This window comes from Cygnus olor, chromosome 3 (assembly GCF_009769625.2).
Source record: "Cygnus olor isolate bCygOlo1 chromosome 3, bCygOlo1.pri.v2, whole genome shotgun sequence".
Classification (NCBI taxonomy): domain Eukaryota; kingdom Metazoa; phylum Chordata; class Aves; order Anseriformes; family Anatidae; genus Cygnus; species Cygnus olor.
In genome coordinates, this window is record NC_049171.1 from 62099410 (window position 1) to 62119710 (window position 20301).

The 20301-nt window shown below is 44.6% G+C and overlaps 1 protein-coding gene across 4 annotated transcripts; it reads left to right on the forward strand.

Moving 5' to 3' along the window:
* The first annotated feature begins 4568 nt into the window (after positions 1-4568).
* On the forward strand, positions 4569-20219 carry TNFAIP3 (TNF alpha induced protein 3). Of its 4 annotated transcripts, none has more exons than XM_040552540.1 (9): positions 4569-4668; positions 8065-8377; positions 12087-12277; positions 12497-12644; positions 12852-13022; positions 13733-13913; positions 15272-16197; positions 17512-17744; positions 18495-20219. In XM_040552540.1, exons 1-9 carry the CDS (start codon positions 4600-4602, stop codon positions 18774-18776), a joined length of 2514 nt encoding a protein of 837 aa, XP_040408474.1. In that variant the 5' UTR covers positions 4569-4599; the 3' UTR covers positions 18777-20219. The 4 variants fall into 4 exon arrangements, with proteins under 4 accessions (XP_040408474.1, XP_040408477.1, XP_040408476.1 ...); XM_040552543.1 differs by lacking the exon at positions 4569-4668 and adding an exon at positions 4852-4959; XM_040552542.1 differs by lacking the exon at positions 4569-4668 and adding an exon at positions 5034-5302.
* Positions 20220-20301: the final 82 nt, after the last annotated feature.

The following is a 20301-nucleotide window of genomic DNA, read 5'->3' on the forward strand; positions in this document are numbered from 1 at the left end:
TAAACAGCAGTTGCTCCCATCAGACTACACGAGGCATTGTCTTTAGCCAACTATTTACTTGTTAACCAACTGCTGACTTAGGGATGCTGAGCTGTTCACTAGAACAAATAACTCAAAAATCCAGACTCTGCTTTAGGGCTCCCTGCTGTGGTGTGCGCTACACGTTTAGGCAACACAGATGTCCCAGCCAAAACATTAAGGTGAAGACTAAAATGGGTGGGCTCATACTACCAAGACAGCCGCATGCATTAATGCATGCCGACTACTACTGCTTTAGAAAGAGAAGACCATCTCTGTGCATAGCCCATCCCTTCAGAGCATTATCTATGCTGTCCTTTATGCTTACAACCCTCAACCTAAATCAAAGACCCTTACAATATTAATGGTTCACAGTTAAGTCTGCTACGCTTGGACAGTAACTTTCTTGAAGCAGAGACCACGGTTTGTAAATATGCATAGGATCTATGTCTTGGTGTTAAGATACTGCAAATATAACAAACAAAATTAATAAAACAAAAGACTCTGTCCTGAACAGCTTGTGGTCAAAATTAAGCAAGAAAGATACAGAAAAGTGTGAGAAAAAAAAAAAAAAAAAAAACATTCTTACACTTGCTGTACAACTGAGAAGGCAAGGCACTAGAATACCAAGCCACAGCCCAAAATCCCACAGGAAAATTGTGGCAAAGTGCAGGCTGGAAAGTTATCAGGAACAAACCACCCCATTTCTATACTATTTGCTAGGCATCTTCTCAACCACTGTGAGAAACAGCGCACTGAGCTAGCCAGACAAGCCTTTGATTTGGCCTCCTACAGCTGTCCTAATTTTCTTCAATTTAGCCACAAGCCCTGCCTCAGCCTGTTTCAAAATCCACTGAAAGCACTTTGCTCTCTCAGACAAAAATATTTTTGGTCTTTTGCTCATTTCTTGTTGGGGGCTTATGTGAATTCTCTGTATTACACACTGCAGAGGGTCAGTAATGCTGGGCTTTGCTGCTATCTCAAACATACACATACACACCCACATGTCTCAGAGGCCCTGAGGCTGGACCCAGTATCGACAGATATCAGAGGAATGTATGATAGATACAAATCAAGTTGGAAAGATTTTACCTTTACCATAGCAAACTTTTCACACTTTTCACAGAATCTCCTATATAACACTGCTGGAAATGCACTCTGAGATTCCGGCTTGCCCACTACCTCCATGCCATGAAGCAGGACCAGCCATACTTTATCTACTTATAGCTAATATAACCTGTTCTTAAAGACATCTAACATTTCCCTCCACAGGTACTTTACTGGAATGTGTCACCAGCCTTAATGGTACAATATTATTCTTGATCTTTAACCTACATCTCAACAAAAGTAGCCAGGACAAGATCTGAACTTTCAGTTTATTTGGATCCCTCTGCAATACCAGTCCTTTTACTTCTGACATTTCTATCAGCAGCATTAACAAGAAGAACACACAAAAAAGAAAAAAGGAAAAAAAAAAAAAAAAAGGAAAAGCAGATGAAAAGAAGAGGGAAGCTTGGTATAAGTAGGAAGCTCTACTTCCAGCACAGCCCCTTGCCACAACACGTTAGAAGTCTCCTTGGGAATCTGGAGTTTCTCTTATTTTGTTTAGATGAGTGTATGGAAAATTCATAAAACCACTTCAGCTCTTTCTGTCTAAATGGCAGAGAAGAGTTTTGGTAATTTTTTTTTTATTTTATTTTTTTAACCATCACTACTTAGTTCAGTAGTTAGCACCAGTTTTCTGTCTGATACAGGTTAAAGGGATTTTCCTCCCTGTTTCTCCTCTATACTGACAAGCCCTTCGCATCACTTCTCCGCCAGGAAAAGAAGTAATGAAAGGGCTCCTGGAAGACAGAAGTGCTGAACTCAAGCGTGACCTCAAGCACTGCTATTGCAATAGAAGGGATTTCCCTTTTATGATCCTTTTCCTCCCTTCTAGATGAATCACGCCTCTTACAGAACTATCTGATACCAAAAGACCTGGCTAGTGATCGAGTTATTAAAGCCTGAATGTTGCTATCATAAATATTGTCACAGTCATGATCCTGTGATAGAATACTACAGAAGTACTGTCTTCACAATGAGTCTTTCCTAATGCAACCTCTAAAACATTCGGTAATGATGTTCTGAACACACCGAGGTCTTGGTATAATCTACTGAGCATAAGCTCCTCCTTCCTGAACAGTAAAGAGAAGTGAAATAATTAAAATAATTTAGAGAAACAGAGCTGAATGGGGCCTTGGGAAATTAACTTTTCCTTCCCAAGCACCATAAACAATCATTATTGATTGATGTGCACACTGTTCACTTAAATACCCTCCAAAGATGGCTATTCTGCAGCTTCACTAGACAGTCTACTCCAGGGTTATACTAATTTTGCCACTTCTAAGTTGGGTGTTCCCCCACCCCCACCCCCCCTTATGCCTAGCCAGAATATAGGCTGCTGGAACTCAAACTCCCTATTTCTTATCCTGTCTTGAATGGCAAAGACAACTTACCCATTCCCTATGATAGATACGTGTATGTATACATACACAAAAATATGCATCATATATATGTGTGTGCATATATGCACACACTTCAAAGAAAAAAACTTTCCCTGTCCTTATATATATATGTGTGTGTGTTTATATTATTATATCATGTTTATATTAGACAGAAACAGTGGGATAAACTATGGTGTATAATTATAAGAAACAGGAGTATATCTTAGAAGAGGAATGTATATTCATGTATTTGATAATTATTGGTGTTGTTGATGTTTTCAAGCGTATTGCTGTATTGCCTAGGAGATCCGGTTAACAAGACTGAACTTCATTTTGTGCTGTGCAAACTCAGATCAAATGAATTCCTGCCATCCTGCTCAGACCTGTATGATAAACATCAGCCTTAGCCACGTGCAATCAGCGTTTAGTTTATTAAGGAGTAAATAGTAATTATGAATATTCAGATGTGCTTAGAGCAACAAAAATAAGCTGTTGCCATTTCAGTTTTTCCTCAGACTCGCTATTTCCCTCACAGGCTCTCAGCTAATACCTGCAGAATACATGTTAGTCTCTTTACTCACACTTACTTTCCTTTTGTTTTCTCACAGGATCGACAAACAAACAAAAAACAACACAAACAAAAGGAGCTAGAACCACTCCTCTATCAATTTGCTGTAGTTTTACATAAAAAGCAGGGATAAGTCAGCTCCTTTTTCCCTGCTTCCTACCTTAACTCCTCATTCCCACTCCATGGTGCAATTCACCATCACTTCAAATGCTCTCTGTGTAGCTAGCTGAGAGTCAGAGAGAAAAATGGTTTGGGTAAAAACATACACACATGCACTTATATATACGTATAGCTGTTTTCTAATCAGATCACTTAAATAACCCAGTACCTTGGCACACCCAAGGGGATAGGGAAAAAAGTCCAGGAGCAGAGAATGGCAAGTTCTGTTTTAAACTGACTTCACTGCTGAAGGAAACACACTCGGGGTAAACCACACCCCAGCCGCTGCCCTAGTTATGCAAGTAATCACTCAGGCCCTCTCCCCTCAGGCATCCAGCCTCCCTGGATCTCAGTCAACCCTCAGACCATCAATCCTTAAGTGCAGAGCCTTACCTACCTAACTACTACTTTCCAAGGCAACTGAGAGGCTAGGCCAAAAAAAAAAAAAAAAAAAATCTTTTGTAATAAATCTCTCTAGAGAGAGGGGTAAAAAAATAAAAATGGAAAGTATTATTATTTTTCCAGCTATGTCATTGACTTCTTTTCTAACAAAGACAGAGAAAGAAGGACAGCAGGCTACACAGGGGCTTTCAACATTGGGAAAGAATATGCTGTCACATAAGTACAGCATGTGACACAAGAGCATGAGCTGAGCCAGCTGGTGCTAAAGGAGGTGAGACAAGGGAACTTTTCCAAAATCCACCTTTCTATGACAGGAGTCAAGACTTAAGGCCTGATTTCAAGGTGTGGGGCAACCCCAGCTTCTCAAGTCAGTGGGAAGGGTGGACGCTCAGCAACTGGTAGGAGTTCAGCATCGGTAGGGGTAGAGCTTTGTAAGACCACAACAAACTTTGTTGTATTTTATTTCTGCCTGCCTTCAGGTTTCAAGCCTCGTGGGCAAGGCACTGCCAATTTCCACCACAGATCACATCCATAAGCTGCACCTACAGGCCCTAAGTATTGTATTTTATTTAGTTGTTCCATTGCACAGACTTCAGGATACTGTTTGAAGGTGTGAATTAATGGATTGCAATCATTAAATTCAACAATTGCTACAAGCTGCTAGGTGTGGACAAGAGCTTACCAACCTGCCCTGACACTACTACCTCCTGAACTCCACAGCTTGAGTCCTGACCCACACCTGCACTGGCCTTACCTTGTGCAGGGCTGGATTAAAGCCCGTTAACACCTCCTAAAATACCAGTATGGGGATCTAAGTGATTATGTATCAAGAGCGTAACCCCTAATTAACAAAAATAAAGTCAGCAGTGGTTACTGACATACAAAGCCAAAATGGCAGAGTACAGGTAGCCTCAGAGAAAGCATAAGGGCTTGAGTTTGTGGGAGGGCTTAGAGGAACAGCACCAAATGGGACAGCGTGGCAGGGGTACCATCAAGCAAGAAGGCAGGGGGACACGGAGGCTTCCCCATGCTCGGGTGAGCCCACGGGGCCTGTGCCCGCCCGGCCGAGAGGGGGAGACACAACCGGGGGGCAGGCTGCGGGCCGGGCACGGCCCCGGCTCCCCTCGCACGGGCAGGAGCCGCCTCGCTGCCGCAGCCCCCGGGCAGGCCGGGCCGGGCCGGGCCGGGGGCATCGGGCCGAGGACGGGCTCCGGAGGCACGGGGCGCTGCGGCGGCCCCTGGCGGCGGCTGCTGGGAGCCGGCGGCTGGCGGCGCTGCGGTTGTCACATGTCGGAAAGTCCCAAGCGCTGACGGTGGAAATCCCCGGTGGGTTTTTTTTTTTTCTTGGTGTGTGTTGTGTTGTGCTTTTTTTTTTTTTTTTTTTTCTTTCGCCCGGTCGCTGAAACAGAAAGGGGAAAAAAAAACAAGAGGCTGGGCTCAGCCCTTCATTCCGCGGCGGAGGCAGCGGCGGCGGCAGCAGCAGCTCCGGCGGGGAGGGGGCGGCGGAGGCGGCGGAGCGGCCAGGGCACCCCGGGCCCGCTGCCGGCACGGCCCCGCGGGCTCCGCGGGCGTGGATGGCTGCGGGGCTCGGCTGTGTCCCCCCGCCGCGGCCCGGCTGCTGAGCAGGACGCACGGGCAGGACCTCCCGGAGGAGCCCGGCGGCACGGAGGTGAGCGCTGCCCCGCCGGGCGGGGAGGCGGCCGCGGCTGCCCGACGAGCAGCGGCCGGAGGGAGGCTGCGCCTCGGCTCTCCGGGGCTGCTGTCGGCAGCCCTTTGCCGGGCGAGGAAATTGTGCCCTCTGTTGATGGCTCGGGGCCGGCAGGAGCGGCGGAGCGGGGCGCGGAGCCCTGCCGGAGCGGCTCTCGGCCGCGGCTGGGGCCAGGAGGGGCTGGGGGGGCGCCGAGCCCCGGGCCAGCCGGCACGGCACGGCCGTTTCGGGCAGAGGGCAGGGGACAGAAATAGCCTGACCCCAGGCGTCCCTGGGGGGATAAACAGGGAAGTTATACGCGGCGTGAGACAGCTGCCTAGCCAGTCCGCAGCGTTTTGTTTTCCTGCGAGCTCAGGAGCTACGTGTGGAAAGGTTAGAGCAGCGCCCAGCACAAACCAGCGCAGCTGGAGCTGAGTTTGCTGCTCTCTGAATCACCGGCTCATGGGGCTGCTGAGTTGCTTTTGTTTCATCACCGCTTTCTAAAACCAGCGTTGTTCGGCTTCTGCCTTGATTGATGTTTGGTGACTGCAAATGTCGTAGTATTTTCCGTGCATGGAGGGGAAAGCGTACCTGCAGAACAGAGCATCGAGTAGTACGGTTCCAGTGAATGCTTCTGTAAGCTCAGTACTTTTTGTTGCTTAAAGCTGGAAATAACCATTTCAAGGGGCCATGTCAGTAGTGCTTAATCATGTGATAAGTCTTTATTTGGGTTAAAAAAAAAATCAACCTATTGACTCAATGACTCTACTTACGTAACGAAGGGATTCGATATTCTGCTCGTCGCCAAGCAAAGTAGAGCTGTGATTATGAAGCAGATTAATAGGTGGTTGTTTATATATTTCTTAAATCATCCGTACATTTAAACGTAGGATTATGTGAGTGGTATGTATAAAACTGTGGGGGATGAGAAAACATGTTGTTTCTATTTTAAGGTTGTATATTCTTAGGGAAAACATTTATAATATACCATCTTTATTAGAGAAAGGAAAGCGTTCCCACGTGTTGCAAGAGCTGACAGCTCTGAGCACTGTTCCTAGTGCTCTGCCACAAGCAGAGGAAATAACACGGTGTGAATGACATTGCCCTGGTTGGGCAGAGAGGACTGCGCTGTCTCGTGTATCACCTGCCTCTATTTCGGGTTTGACAGGATGTCCACCGGCTGTCTCGGCCAGCTGGCTCTTGGCCAGGCTGCAGGAGGCAGCTCTTGGCAGCGGGAGCTGGAGGTCCCTCACCCTGAGAGCCGTTCCCAGCCTCCGGAAGGGTGACTGGAGCTGGATGTTCTCGCTCGTTCCCTGTATGGAAGGACGTGCTGAAGCCCTTCTGTGCAAGTTGGGTCTTCTGTCCCCACAGGCTTGTGGTCAGGCCCTCAGATTGCAGTCCTCCTTTCTTTCTCTGGCCCTCCAGACTCCTGCCACTGTTAGGAAATATCCCAATAGTCGCACAGTTTGGTTTTCCGTTGCTCCTTGTGGTGGGCATGGTCTTGATATATACCTATGACTTGGTATTTGTCGCTGAATTCATATTACAGTGGTATTCTCTTCTAAGGTGACCAGCTGAATTCTAAACGTTATGTCTGCAAACCTTTATTTTTCTTATTAGAAACTTTGCTTTGTTTGTAGACACAGAAGTAATCTACCTGGACAGCATGGAGAGTCTCTCCCCGTAAAAATAGCTGTTCATAGCATTAGCTGCTGTAGTGCACGGGAGTCTGGAGAGATGTGTGAATGTGGTCCGTCTGTTTGGCTGTAGCTAGCCGCAACGTTAGGGTGCTCTGAATAAGTGTTTCAGGCTGTAGATAGTTTGAGGTTATGGGGTTTTTTTGTTCTTCCTGCTGTAACCTATGAGGCCGGAGATACTGAAGAAAGGGATGCAGGGCAGTAAACATTACTTGTCCCACTGTGGAAAAATATTGGGGTTTTTGAGCCAAGTGGAAATGCTTTTTCAGCTCTGTTGACTTAGGGGTGAGTAATACTGGCACTGCTCTTTGCACCCCCACATGCTGCACAAGCACCTCTGTGCAGCAGCTCCACTGCTCACAAAATATAAGGAGCCTCAAGAAGAGTAACATAAGTCTGTCCTTGAGTACTTGCTCTGCTACTAATACCTTATTTACCATCTTCAGCCTCTGTAAGTATGGGATGGATACTAGCACATGTGTAATTAATTATTCAGGTTCTTTGTACTATCCCAAGCATCGCTTCTCAGAATGCACGGGCTGCAGAAAGCTGAAATGGTCATTACCTGCTTTTTTTGGCATGTCATCAAAACAAGAGCTTGGAACGTGCTGAAAGTTCAGCAGGTTCATATGGCATTACTGTGCAGTTATCAATTAGTCAAGTTTCCAAGATAATTTTCCCTTCCCTTGATCTTGCCTTTTTTTATCCTTGCTTTCATTTAAATGCCTTTGTTTGAACAATGATGTAATTTCCTTCATTATGAATAAATTCTCCTCAATATTTCAGTAAGTGATCACAGTAAATGAGTGAAATAAGCTGTTCAGTGGCTATATCTGAGTAATGCGGACAGAATGATGGATGTGAACTTTGAAAATGATCAGCTATGTAAGCCTTGGTGGACTGTGTCCGTTCTGTGTACTTTTTGGGCAAAAAAACAACCAGAATCCCGCACTTGGAAGTTCATTCTCAGTCTCTGCAGAAGTGATAGCACTGCAGTCCAAGGACACTAACATGTCAATAAGAGAATCCTTTTCTTTTTTGTTTCAGATTTTGTCTGGGAACATGGCTGGCCAACATGTCCTTCCTCAGGCTTTATATCAGAGCAATATGCTGAAAGCTGTGAAGATTAGAGAGAGAACACCTGAAGATCTGGTCAAACCCCCCAATGGAATAATTCACCACTTCAGGACTATGCACAGATACACCATAGAAATGTTCAGAATGTGCCAGTTTTGCCCTCAGTTTCGGGAAACACTTCAGAAGGCGCTGACTGACCAGGCCACCCAGACTTCACTGGAGCGCCAGAGGAAGCTGAACTGGTGCATGGAAGTCAGGAGACTTGTGCCTTTGAAGACTAATGGTAAGTTGTGAGCAGGTCTTTGCGCTCGTGTTGAAATGCCAGTTGTGACTGGCAGGCAAGGTTTGGTGATGACCCAGCTGTAATATCGGTGCCTGTGGGAGCACGCTGCCCCTGGCAAGCTGACCTCACTGGTGGTGGGCTTGGCTGCCTGGTGGGCTCTGCGAGCTCTTGCCTTCCCTCGGGGCTCAGCAGTCATTCCTCTCTTGGCACAGGGCAGCCGCCTTTGTGTGGCAAGAGGGCATCGCACACTTTCTTATTTGAAGGATCAGTGCTGGTCGGAGAACTTCATGTTAGCATTACTTTATGTATATTGCGTCAGGCGCTATAAATGAAATAGCGATAGTGCAGCGTTTTCTTAGCAGGGTGCAAGAGCCCGTGTTGTCAAGCAGGAAAACTTTGCACATGACTGTGAGAATTGCTGGGCATTTCACGTTCAGTGCAGGAAAGATTTGGTAACGGCTATGACTTACGGTCATGCAACTCCAAGCTTAGACTCAGGATTCCCTACAGCATAGCATGCCCCAAATGGGAAAGTAGACTGGGACACTGAGGACACCAAGATTATGGGAAATATATATGCTTTGCTCAAGGAGCAGATGACACTGGTTATAGAAAAACTGGGTGTGGTGGACCTTCAGCCTAGTTCAAGTCTGTACATTATGCTATTAGGAAGCTTATTTTCCTCTCTGTTTATATGTATATTGTCCTTGTCTTCTTAGACCACAGTCTTTTCTTTCCTGTTTGCACACAATTGTATTTTACAAAACCCATGAAAACAACCACCATGCAGATGCAGCTGCTGTGACCTTAAAGAGCCTGATCCAAATGTACATCTCTGTTACTGTAATTGAGGCCCTGACCTTATGGTGGGCTTCTGTGGGCAGCCTCTGCTCTTGCATGAAATTCCCATGGTTGTAATTAGTCTGTCGGTGAAGACTGGGTAAGCTTGAACTTCCAGAGGATGAGAGTTTCAGGTAGGGCAGGCAGTACTTTGCAGGTACCAGGAGGGTAACATCACTCCAAGTGTGTCTTCAAAACTTCACTGCAAGAGATGCACTCTAACAGACCTACTATGAAAATGGACAGTGTATGTAATTTATGCCCACGGTGTAGGCTTTGGAATCCCGCATCTGATGTTAATAGGAGTTCTGCAGGGATCAAAGCTGCCTGGAGAGGCCCTTACTGCTGCTAACGCAACGTTCAGTGAACAGGGTCTGGTGCCTTGTGTTGTGACCCTAGACCAGTGTTATAACTGGGAACAATTTATGAACCTGGGTCCTATCCGTGAGTAGGTGTACCAGTACACAGGATGCTGAAATATTAGGGATGGCAAAGCAAAAGGGGTTAACTTGTGATCCCCCACTGCCCGTGCAGCCAGTGCATTGCACTTGGCTTCCGTCTGGTGCTGTAAGGTCATCAAGTGCTTGCGCAGGAGGAGTGGCTTTGGGAACCCGTGGTTTATGCAAAGTAGCTGCAGCTCTGCAGGAGGCAGACTGGGCTGAAGGAGAGGATGGTTGACGGAAGCCTGGAGAAGCCGTGTACTAGACCAGAAAATTATGTTATTCAAATGAGTGGAAAAACTATGGTGATTTTTTTTTTCTCCCACATGGCATGAAGAAAATTTTAAAAGCATTTGACTGCTTAACCCACAGATGTGGGAGGAATACTAGTTCCTTCAAAGATGGGCTTTCTTCAGAAAAATGTACATTTTTTTAATGAAGGCTTTAGTTGTTCATACTGTTCAAAGCAAAGTGATCTTTACAGGATCATTTAATGTATATTTTACCTAATATGTACACGAGTTTATGGTGTAATTTCTCTCCTTACAAAAAGAATCACTGCGCGTTTACTTGCAGGCATGTGAATGGTGGATAGAAAGCAGGCGGTAGGAGGTATAAAAATTGAAACTTAAAAAAAAAATAATTTAAAATTCCATCATCTATTGGCTGTAGCGATTTCACTTGTATAATGAATAGGCATTCATTCCAGCTCGCCCAACCACACCCCCCGGGAAAGTCCGAGGGAGGCTTCGCTGTGCAGCCGTGCGCGCAGCAGAACAAAAAGTACAACTGTTGCTCAACTGCTAGTCAAACAGCGCTGGGGAATTCCAAGTGCTGCGTAAGGAATTTTGGGCGCTGCTTCTCAATAAAGAACTGAAAGTCAGCTCTGAAAGAAGAAGAAAAAAAAATCTTATCTTTGCTCTAGATTTTGCAAAGGGAAAATTTTAACGGGATTAATATGTCATCTCTCTTGTTCAGAAGGAAACCCAGTCAGGTTTTCAATATTATATGCTCTTCCCTGATTTTTTTGAGCTCGAGTACACAGTCTGCAGACGTTAAGTAAGCTTTGCAAGACACCATTCAGAAACCAGAAGTCTGTGGTAGGAACCTGATATGCAGTGAGACCATAACAATTTATAAAATGTTAAGTATGTTTCAAATGGTACTTATTCAGGATCTGGTGTCTGTTGTAGGTTTTTCTGAGCAGTTTCACAGAAAAAATAGCAAAGTGTTCACAAATGACTTACTTGAGCTCATAATGCATGTAGCCTAATGCATGGTTTTAAGTTTGGGGTCTTTTTTTTTTTTTCTTTTTCCTCTCTCCCCTGCCCAAGAAAAATCTAGCAGATTTATCATGGTTGATGTCCTCTCTTCGAAGGAAATTAATATGATTTCTTAATTTTCAGTGAATCTGTTTACCATTGTATTAAACACCAGGTCTAGTTTTGAATCTGAGGACATGACAGTAATGGTTCTTGCTATTTCTCTTTCAAAAAGGCTTTTGAAGAGGGTTGATAGAGGTAGAATTTGAAACAGAGCCATACAAATACTTTGTCACACCTTTCAATTAAGTTTATTAACTACTCAGTTTCTCAGTTCCTTCCCTGTGAAATTGCAGAACTCTGCTTTTCTTCCTACATGTAAAGAGGACTCCTTCAATGGAAGTCGTTGTCTAAATGAAAGGCAAATAATTATGGTTTTCAGTTAGCTAATTTTAATTTTGTGCTTTAGAAAAGCGAATCTCTACATGAAATTTTCAACAGCACAGCATACATACAGCTATCAGTTCTGAGAGGAAGGCAAGAGGTGTTCCTACGATTGCTTTACATAAATGAAATAGGTACAGAAAGGGAAGAATAGGTCATTATAATTCATTATAATTCCTCCATGCACAGACAAATGCCAAGCCTTCCTATGCAGTGCTCGTCAGGGGAGGTGTTACTATAGGATGTTCTTTGTGTTTTCCATTTTCTCAGCCCTCTGCCATCAGGTGTACGTTTGTTTAAACACTGGTGAGGGAGATTTACACATTCTTTTGAACTTTTAAGATGACTTGGTTGTGTTTAAAAGCCGTCGCAACTGTTTGACATCTGCAGGCAACCCCAAAATTTAGTTCATGAGATCAGTCCAAGTTAGTAAGATAAATAAGGAGCAGTTAAGTAAGATAGATAAGGGGCAGGTTTCCCACCGCTGCTGAGTACAGTTCACCAGCCAGCGCAGGGACAAGAAGTAGAGAGGGGACAACTTGCTTTCTTCCCCTGAGCAGAGCACTCACAGCTGCCATCTTCCTGTGAAAAGCCCTCTGGCAGAGGCTTAATGAAAAGTGCATGTGGAATATGTGTACGTGCTGCGTAGTTAATTCCACATCCTACTTGTTGGTGGGGTTTTATTTAAGTAGCTATTTAAAACCTGTACTCTTTTTTCTTTAGGTGATGGAAATTGCCTCATGCACGCTGCATCACAGTACATGTGGGGTATTGAAGATATTGACCTCGTCTTGAGAAAAACATTGTTTAGCGCCCTCAGGGAGATTGATACGCGGAACTTCAAGCTGCGCTGGCAGCGGGAGGCTATTAAATCCCAGGAGTTTGTAGAGACGGGACTCCGCTATGACACCCGGGTAAGGCGGCCTGAGGGAATTGTGCGGTTTCCTGAATGCTTCTCAGTGTTGCCTTGCTGATTTTCTTTGATTCTTTGGCTTCACGGATCCCACTGTTTGTGGAGAGAGGAAATATTCTTTCTTTGGAGGAAATGGGAAAACATGAGTATTTTGAGTGCTGCAGTTGGTTCCTGACCTCCGTGTCTTTAAACCGTTGCTGACGGATGTTTCTTTCCTCAGAACTGGGAGGAGGAGTGGGAATACCTCATTGAAATGACCTCTCCAGAAACATCTGGGGCTCGAAACAGGCTTCCTTATAACGCACTGGAAGAAATCCACATCTTCATCCTTGCTAACATCCTCAGAAGACCAATCATTGTCCTCGCAGGTGAGTTGCCCAGCAAGTCATCTCGTGTGAAGGATTACCTTAGTCTGTGCTGAATTAGCGATCTGAAATACATCTACCTGAAAACAGCAGTTAGCAAAATCAGAACTAGGAGTTTCAGCAATTATTTTAAACACCCAGAATGTTTTTCTGTTACCTATAGCACATACATATTTGTGCTTAACAGATTTTTTTTTCTTCCTTGTGCAGATAAAGTGGTGAGAAGTTTAGAATCAGGCTCCAGTTTTGCGCCTCTGAATGTTGGTGGTGTTTACCTGCCACTCCTTTGGCCAGCTGAAGAATGCTACAGATATCCGATTGTGCTTGGCTATGACAATATGCATTTTACACCTCTAGTGACCCTGAAGGACAGTGGGCCAGGTATTTTTCAAGTACTTCGTCTAGTATTTGCGTAGCCTCTTCAATACTTCTATGCTGATGCAGCATTTAAAATATAATTTGGCTAATATTTGCATTTTAAAAGTTAATGTAAGAGATTTCTTTGGAATATGTTCTTAAAATGTAAGCAGAAACAGCTGTGTCTGTAAATCTGAATAGAAACTAAAAATTGTCTTTAAAATGCCAGTTGAAAGTGGAGTACAGCTCACCTGCTTCCAGGCTGGGATCAAAGGGTGTCCTCTGCTTCGCTGTGTGCTGGCCTCCTTTCCATGTACCACCATAAAAGAAGCTTCAAAGGACTTGGTCTCACAGCTGTGTGCAGCTGCCTAGCAGGGGTAGTGAGATACATGCTTTGCCATTTTTAATGTATCTTATCCAAATGGATAACAGTTCTCTAGATTCAGGTTCGGGCATCATCTTATGAAAAGGTGTAATAAACTCTGTATGATACTGCCCCCAGGGAGAAGGCAATTGCTATGGGGATGTTAAAAATCCCAGTAGGATGGGACTAGATGTGTGGGACAGATGTGTCTGCATCCTCTCTTAATCACACTGTTCGGAAACCAGTTGGTCTTGGCAGTCTCTTGTCTCTCCAAATTTCAGCAGCAGTGTTGACATCTCCATTGTGTTGTATCTTGTGGTTATTCCTGTCAGGTAAAGTATCTCTGCTAACCCACTGTGTTTCCACACAGAAATCCGGGCTGTCCCTCTGGTCACCAGCGAACGAGGCAGATTCGAGGATTTGAGCGTGCACTTTCTGACAGATGTGGAGGAGAGGGATAAAGAGCAGCTGCTAAAGGACTACTTGATAGTCATAGAAATTCCAGTGCAAGGCTGGGATCATGGTACAACTCATCTAATTAACGCTGCAAAGTGAGTGTCATTCCTGTTTCCTTAGTTATGTTGTTTAAGGTGGTGGTAGAGCCACACCAGCCTGTGTGTGTGCCCCTTCCCTGTTTCTTTCCTTCCATGACAGTGCACGTTTGCCCTCTGCAGTATAAAATATTGGTGTTACCGTTCACATGGTTTTAAGTGGTATGGGCTTGAGTCGGTCTCAAAGTCTTCAGATTTAGCAGCATGAGCCTAATATTTTAGAAGAGTAAAGCCAGCAGACTAGTTTCAGTGGCTTTCACGTTACTCAGGGAGTGTCTGAGAAGTAGTTAAAACCAGGAACTAGTTAGGCAGAACTCCTGCGCTTCATTGAAGGGTAAATTGCATAAAGTGCAGTGGTGTAATTTTGTCTGCACTAGGCAGACAAGTACTTGGCAGTATGCTCAACATACAGATGCCTTGAAAGGGTGCGTTCTTGCAGCGTCGCAGCAGACAGGAAGCTGTGGCCAGTGGAGGAGCTGGCACCTGCCCTTGTCCCCCTGGCAGTTAGCAGTCAGCAATGTGTGGAGCAGCTGATTGCACTCACCAGCTTCTCTAATTTGGGGACTGCTGGCAGCAATGCCTGCCCATCCCTCTGTAACTCCCCGTATCCCCTGTCACTTCTCCCATTACAGCCCACGGTGACATCTCTATGCTGTCGAGTGCCACTGCCACAATGGGTTCTCAAGTATTACCGGCAGTGCTAGCTCCTCGTCCTCTGAGCTATTGCACGATAAGCTGTGATGTGGGGTTTTCCCGCGGTCGGGGTCACGTAGGGATTCTGTGATGGGTTCTAGCATTGCTTCAACTGAATTGAAGCCACCTAGTTTGTTTAAAGAATCTGACTGGTAGATGCAGACCCCATAGAGCAAAAAAAGGGAGCAGATTTCACAATGACTCAGTATTTCATGATACAATTCCGCAGGAGGAAAGGCTTGTTCTGAGCATGGGCTGTGAAGAGGGTGGTCAAACACTCTAAGCTCAGCTGAGCATTGGTCTTCAGAGGAATTTAGAATTTGGGGGATTTTGCTTTTTATTTCTGAGAGATTATCTGTAGCCTTCCTGCATACATCTTTCATAGACAGTAAACCCTTACCTTGAAAATCCTTCCAAGAATACTTCTGTGTTTAGCACTGTGTAAGACCATTTCTTCAGATGTGAAAGTCTCCATTTGACATCACTGAACACCTGCTTTTAAAATTATTTCCATTTACAGCAACAGTTAACATCCTGGATCTTCTAGCTGAGTAATATGGATGTGTATTAAATCTACATTTCCTCCCCACGTGGCTTGTATTTGTCTCCACCCCCTACCATCTGCCCTTTTCAACCGGTGATAATTTTTTTTGTTTGTTTGTCAGGTTGGATGAAGGCAACCTACCCAAAGAAATAAACCTTGTGGAGGATTACTTTCAACTGGTGCAGCATGAGTACAAGAAATGGCAGGAGAATGCTGAGCCTGCTAGAAGAGAGACCTGCTCCAGGACCAGACAGGAGCTGTCTTTTTCCCAGCTCTCCCTCTTACAGGTGAAATGTGAAACTCCGAACTGCCCTTTCTATATGTCTGTGAACACTCAGCCCTACTGCCATGAGTGCTTTGAGCGGAGGTCACAGGGAAGCAAAGGAAGAAAGCAGACCTCTAAAGCAGCACCTGAGAAACTAAAAGTAGCTGGATCAGGCTCCTCCCGCGGTGAAGTTTGTGAACCTGGGGGATGGATGTCTGAAGAGTCTGTAGCAGGGCCTCGCTCCGCGCCTCCAACTGCTCCAAGCCTCTTCCTCTACAGTGAAACCACTGCCATGAAATGCAGGACTCCAGACTGTCCCTTCACCTTGAACGTGCAACACAATGGACTTTGCGAACGCTGCTACAATTCCAGACAGCGCGCTCCTCGTAACAATTTGGATGACCAGAGACAGGTAGACTATGCCACGTGTAACGTGTGCCTTCAGAAGGCCAACAGGACCTTTAATGGCATATGCAGCACTTGTTTCAAAAGGACTACAGAGCGCTCCTCGAATGGCGGCCCTGGTTTTCTGCCCACGTGCCACCAGAGATCTACATCTGACCCATCCCAGATGTCACCAAGCCTCCTTCAGCATTCTTGCCATCAGGCTCCCAACAACAACTGTGAAGAGCCACCGCTGGCACCACTGCCTCATGCCCCACACGGTCCGGAGGAGAAGAGGGGAAGTAACCTCTGCAGGAAACCTGGCTGCAAGTTCTTTGGAACCCCTCAGAATGAGGGCTTTTGCACTCTGTGTTTCTTTGAGTACAGGGAAAACCATGGTAAGTGAGCTCTGTCAGATGTGGTGCAGATTGTGAAACTGAAGTTCAGCACACACTGTGCCCTAAAAAAACGGGTTGACAGAAACAGTGTTGAGCACAAGTAGCAGCGTGAGGAAAACATGCTTTTTTGCAATTATTATTCTAGAAAGAGGCATACAGTAACATGTGGGACTACTGTGAAATCTGTTGCAAAGCTTCCCATTGGCTTTCGTGGAAGCAAAACTTAGTCAATGAAGAGTCACATTTAATGCCTTTCAACTGCAATAATGTTTTGCTATGAATTTTCTCCAGTTAAACTTCATAATAACTAGAGAAGCTGTAGGAATTGGTGAGGGAAGTGGTATTGTATTGATGCTACTGAAAACCAGTTGTGTTTGTAAGGCAAAGCTTTAAGGCAAGCTTAAAAAGTCTGGTGTGAATTTGAAGATAAAACTGGTATAACACTCTGAAGTCACTTCAATAAATAAAGCAAGCAAAATTTGCCTGTAGATAATGTGCAAACACAACGTGTGTGCAAGATAATACAGAATAAGTACAAGTATATTATTATGATGTACCTTGAAATCTTTCTCGGTAGTATCAAGTACACACATGCACATGTCAAGCCCATAAAAAAAGTAATTGTTGATAAATCATGTCTTGAAATCTTCAACTTCATGCTTCTGGTTGATTACACAGTCAAAGTGTCCTTGGGTGCAGAGGGCAGAAGGCACGTGTAAGAGGAATAATGCTCATGTCTTTCATTGCTGACAAGCATGCCAATACTGCCCTTCTCATGTACTTTCAAATTATGAGCTTGTGTAAAAGCTTGAAAAGCTTGCAAAAGCTTATTTTGCAGTGTTGGTCACAAGGAAAAATGCTTTCCTTGCGATTGTGGAATATATAAGATTGCCTCGTGAGATTAATAAGTGTAGGGCATGTTAACCCATTTAGCTCTGTTCCGTTACCCAATGTGATTGTAACAGGGGAGGGTGAAAGGGAAGGAAGAGTTGGGATGTATCACAGGCAATACTCTGAAACCAGTGGTGAAATTCCCCTTGATTTCAGTGGAATCCAGTTTCTGTGCTGAGAGCAAGTTCAGCAAATCAGCTGTTGGAGCAGTTTCTGATGTAACGATCAGTCTGTATTAGCCCTCTTATTTACGTAAACGGAAGGAAAGTGCATTGACTGGGGGGTCTCTGGGTTGTCCAAAATCCATGCTTGAGGCTAGTAGATTTTTTTTCTTTGTAAAATGAAGAGCTTTTCTTAGTAGCTTTGGGTCATCCGATCTGTTGGGCTTATTCAAACTCCTCCTGTCCTTACTGTGCATTACAGACAGTGCTTTACTACGCCATCAGAGGAGATCTCAGAGGAATTCCTCAGCAGCTGGTCAGCAAGGGAGCTCTGCTGCAGCCTTCCACAAAAACATGTCCTGCCAGCAGCGCAACTGTGGCACCCTGGGTAGCACCATGCTGGAAGGCTACTGCCAGAACTGTTTCATTAAAGCCCAGAGCCAGCGATTTCAGGAAGCCAGAAGGACAGAAGAACAGCTAGTGAGACAGCCCGAAGTAAGTATGAACTTTGAAAATCTTCCTCTTGTTTGGCATGTTTATTCTCTTCTGAGAACAACTCAAAGCATGTAATAGGATGCAGCAAAATTAGATTTTTCTAAGTGTCATGGGAAGACAAGTGCAAGGTATCTCATGATTTCCACCCCCTACAACTGAGCAGCACCCATTGAGGTCGTTCTCAGTTTAGGTTAAGCATGGCTGTGTTCAGCTTTACCTGACTGGAATTTCACCAGCAATTTCACTGGAAGCAATTGGACCAACAGTTGTTTTGCTGGCTGGAGACTTTAGTTCTTACCTACAGGGCTATGCAGCAGTGTCAAGAAATTTAGTCTGCTTCACGTTGCTTTTTTCATTGAGCACATTACAGATTTTCTATTCCAGGCGTTTTCATTTGATTTGTTCTGGCTCTAGAATTGAGTTTTACCAAAGATTAAAAAATGTTTTTTTCTAAGAAACGACAGTATTTATGATGATCTTTGGTAAAGCACAACTCAGCTCTTGGTATCGTACCCTTCAGAAGAAATGTGTTTTCCTAGGAGCTAAAAAGACCGCTAGCTTCAATTTGAGTTTTCTGCTCTGCAAAGCAGTGTCCCAAAGCCTTTGCACTGTTTGCACCGGTGTGCTGTCTGTGTTTACTAACAGCCCCTGGTGGTTACATATACAACACATTAGCACAGTTGAAAGTAAATGGAAATGCTACGCGTGTCGCCAGCATGATAACTGACAATGTTTTTAACGTGTTTCTAGAGAACAGGACAGCGCAGAGATTTACAGCGAGCAGCATTGACTAGCCAGAAGAGACAGTGTGCTGTGGCTTCGTGTCGGAACAACCTGGCGTGCAGAAGTGAGGAGCTGTGCCAGGAGTGCCAGCGCCGCGGCCAGATTGCGCAGCTGGGGAGTCCCAGGGAGCCAGCTGCAGATGAGACCCCGAAGCAGCGCTGCCGAGCCCCTGCTTGTGACCACTATGGCAATACCAAGTGCAATGGTTACTGCAATGAATGCTACCAGTTCAAACAGATCTATGGCTAGTGGAAAGGAAGAGTTGGTGAAGAACAAGAACGAGGTGCCAGCTACTTCCTTAACTGAAATGGTGCTATGTCCAAAACACTTATCAGTCCCGGGAGTGGGAGGTTGGGGGGGGGGGAACATAAGCTGTCTGCTCTTGTTCTGTTTATTCCTGTTCTTGGGAATAAGTATTTAATTCCTCTAAACACTGCATACAAGGACTGCTGAGAAGGGCTGGTTGCTTTCTGCACAGAGCTGTCTTTCATGAATAAGCTCCTGTCATGCTGTATTTAATTCTTGGAGTTCCCGGTAGGAAGTTTGAAGCATTTGAGTCTAAAGAGCTTCCTGCTTCTGCCTCTTTCTCAATACCTCCCCTGCTCCCAGACAAGAAACCACAACTACTGTTGGAGGTGTGGGAACTGTGCGTTGACGTATATTGGTCAGAGGCAAGTCTTTCCTGAGAGAGGTCCTCCAGGACAGGCTGATGCAACTTGCAGTTGAAACAGAGGGTCTCTGAAGAAACTTGCTTTGGTTTCCTTGCTTGTGTTCTTGCAGAGCTCAACAAGGCTAGAGCTCCTGCAGGCATTTAGGGTAGTAACAGTGAGTGGTTCTGGGTTTGCAGAGCTCTTGGCAAACTAAACTGCACTCTTGAACAAGACCAGTAGTGGTCTGCTCCTTCAATACACTTAACCACCATTTAGATCCTTTCCCAAAGCTGAAGATAGCTGGAAAGATAACATGATTACAGAAGCACCTTTTAAAACTATGTGATGGAAAAACCGAACCCTGCAATTCCCCTGTCATTGCCTTCAACATAATGAAAACCCCCTGAAACCCTTCATCTTAGGCTTCAGTTCTGAAGCCAAAGTAGCTTTCTTCTCTTCAATTATAATTGTCAGAAATACATATGCTGCTGTTCATACCTCCCACTCCCAATCTCTCACTTCTGTTATCCTTACTGTGATTCTGTTATCGTGCTTACAGCTTGGAGCTTGGTAATAAGGTACTTCAGGATCAAGATTTCACTCCTGGAGTTCATGCATTCACTTCTCATTCTGCAGTACCTTAGCAAACTCACCTATACTGTTGTGCCTGATACCTGCTTCTCTCCTCTCCTTTAATACTTCTTAAGTTTTCAGCATCTGTTTTGCTGCTACTGTTTTAGAGGTGGTACCTCTTCTAATTTGCTTCTCAAGTTTAGAATCTTTTCTAGTTATTAAAAAAAAAAAAAAGGTTTCTAAAAAAGAAAGTTAAAATAACTCTTGACTTATTTCTTTTAAATTTTATATATTTTGTGAACATTAATGTGAACATAAGTTTTATTAAAATATTTATATTATTTCAAACAATGCAACTTGAAATTTGCACATCTAGGATTTTTTTTTACATATATTTACTCCTGTGTTGAACTTTGCAAACTTAAATCTATGACTGAAAAACATTCTCTGATATAAAGAAATAAATTATTGAAGGATTGAATTCAGTATTTTGTATTGATGAGAAGGAGCACAGTTGAGCATGGGCCACCCACTGACAAAAGGATTTCTGT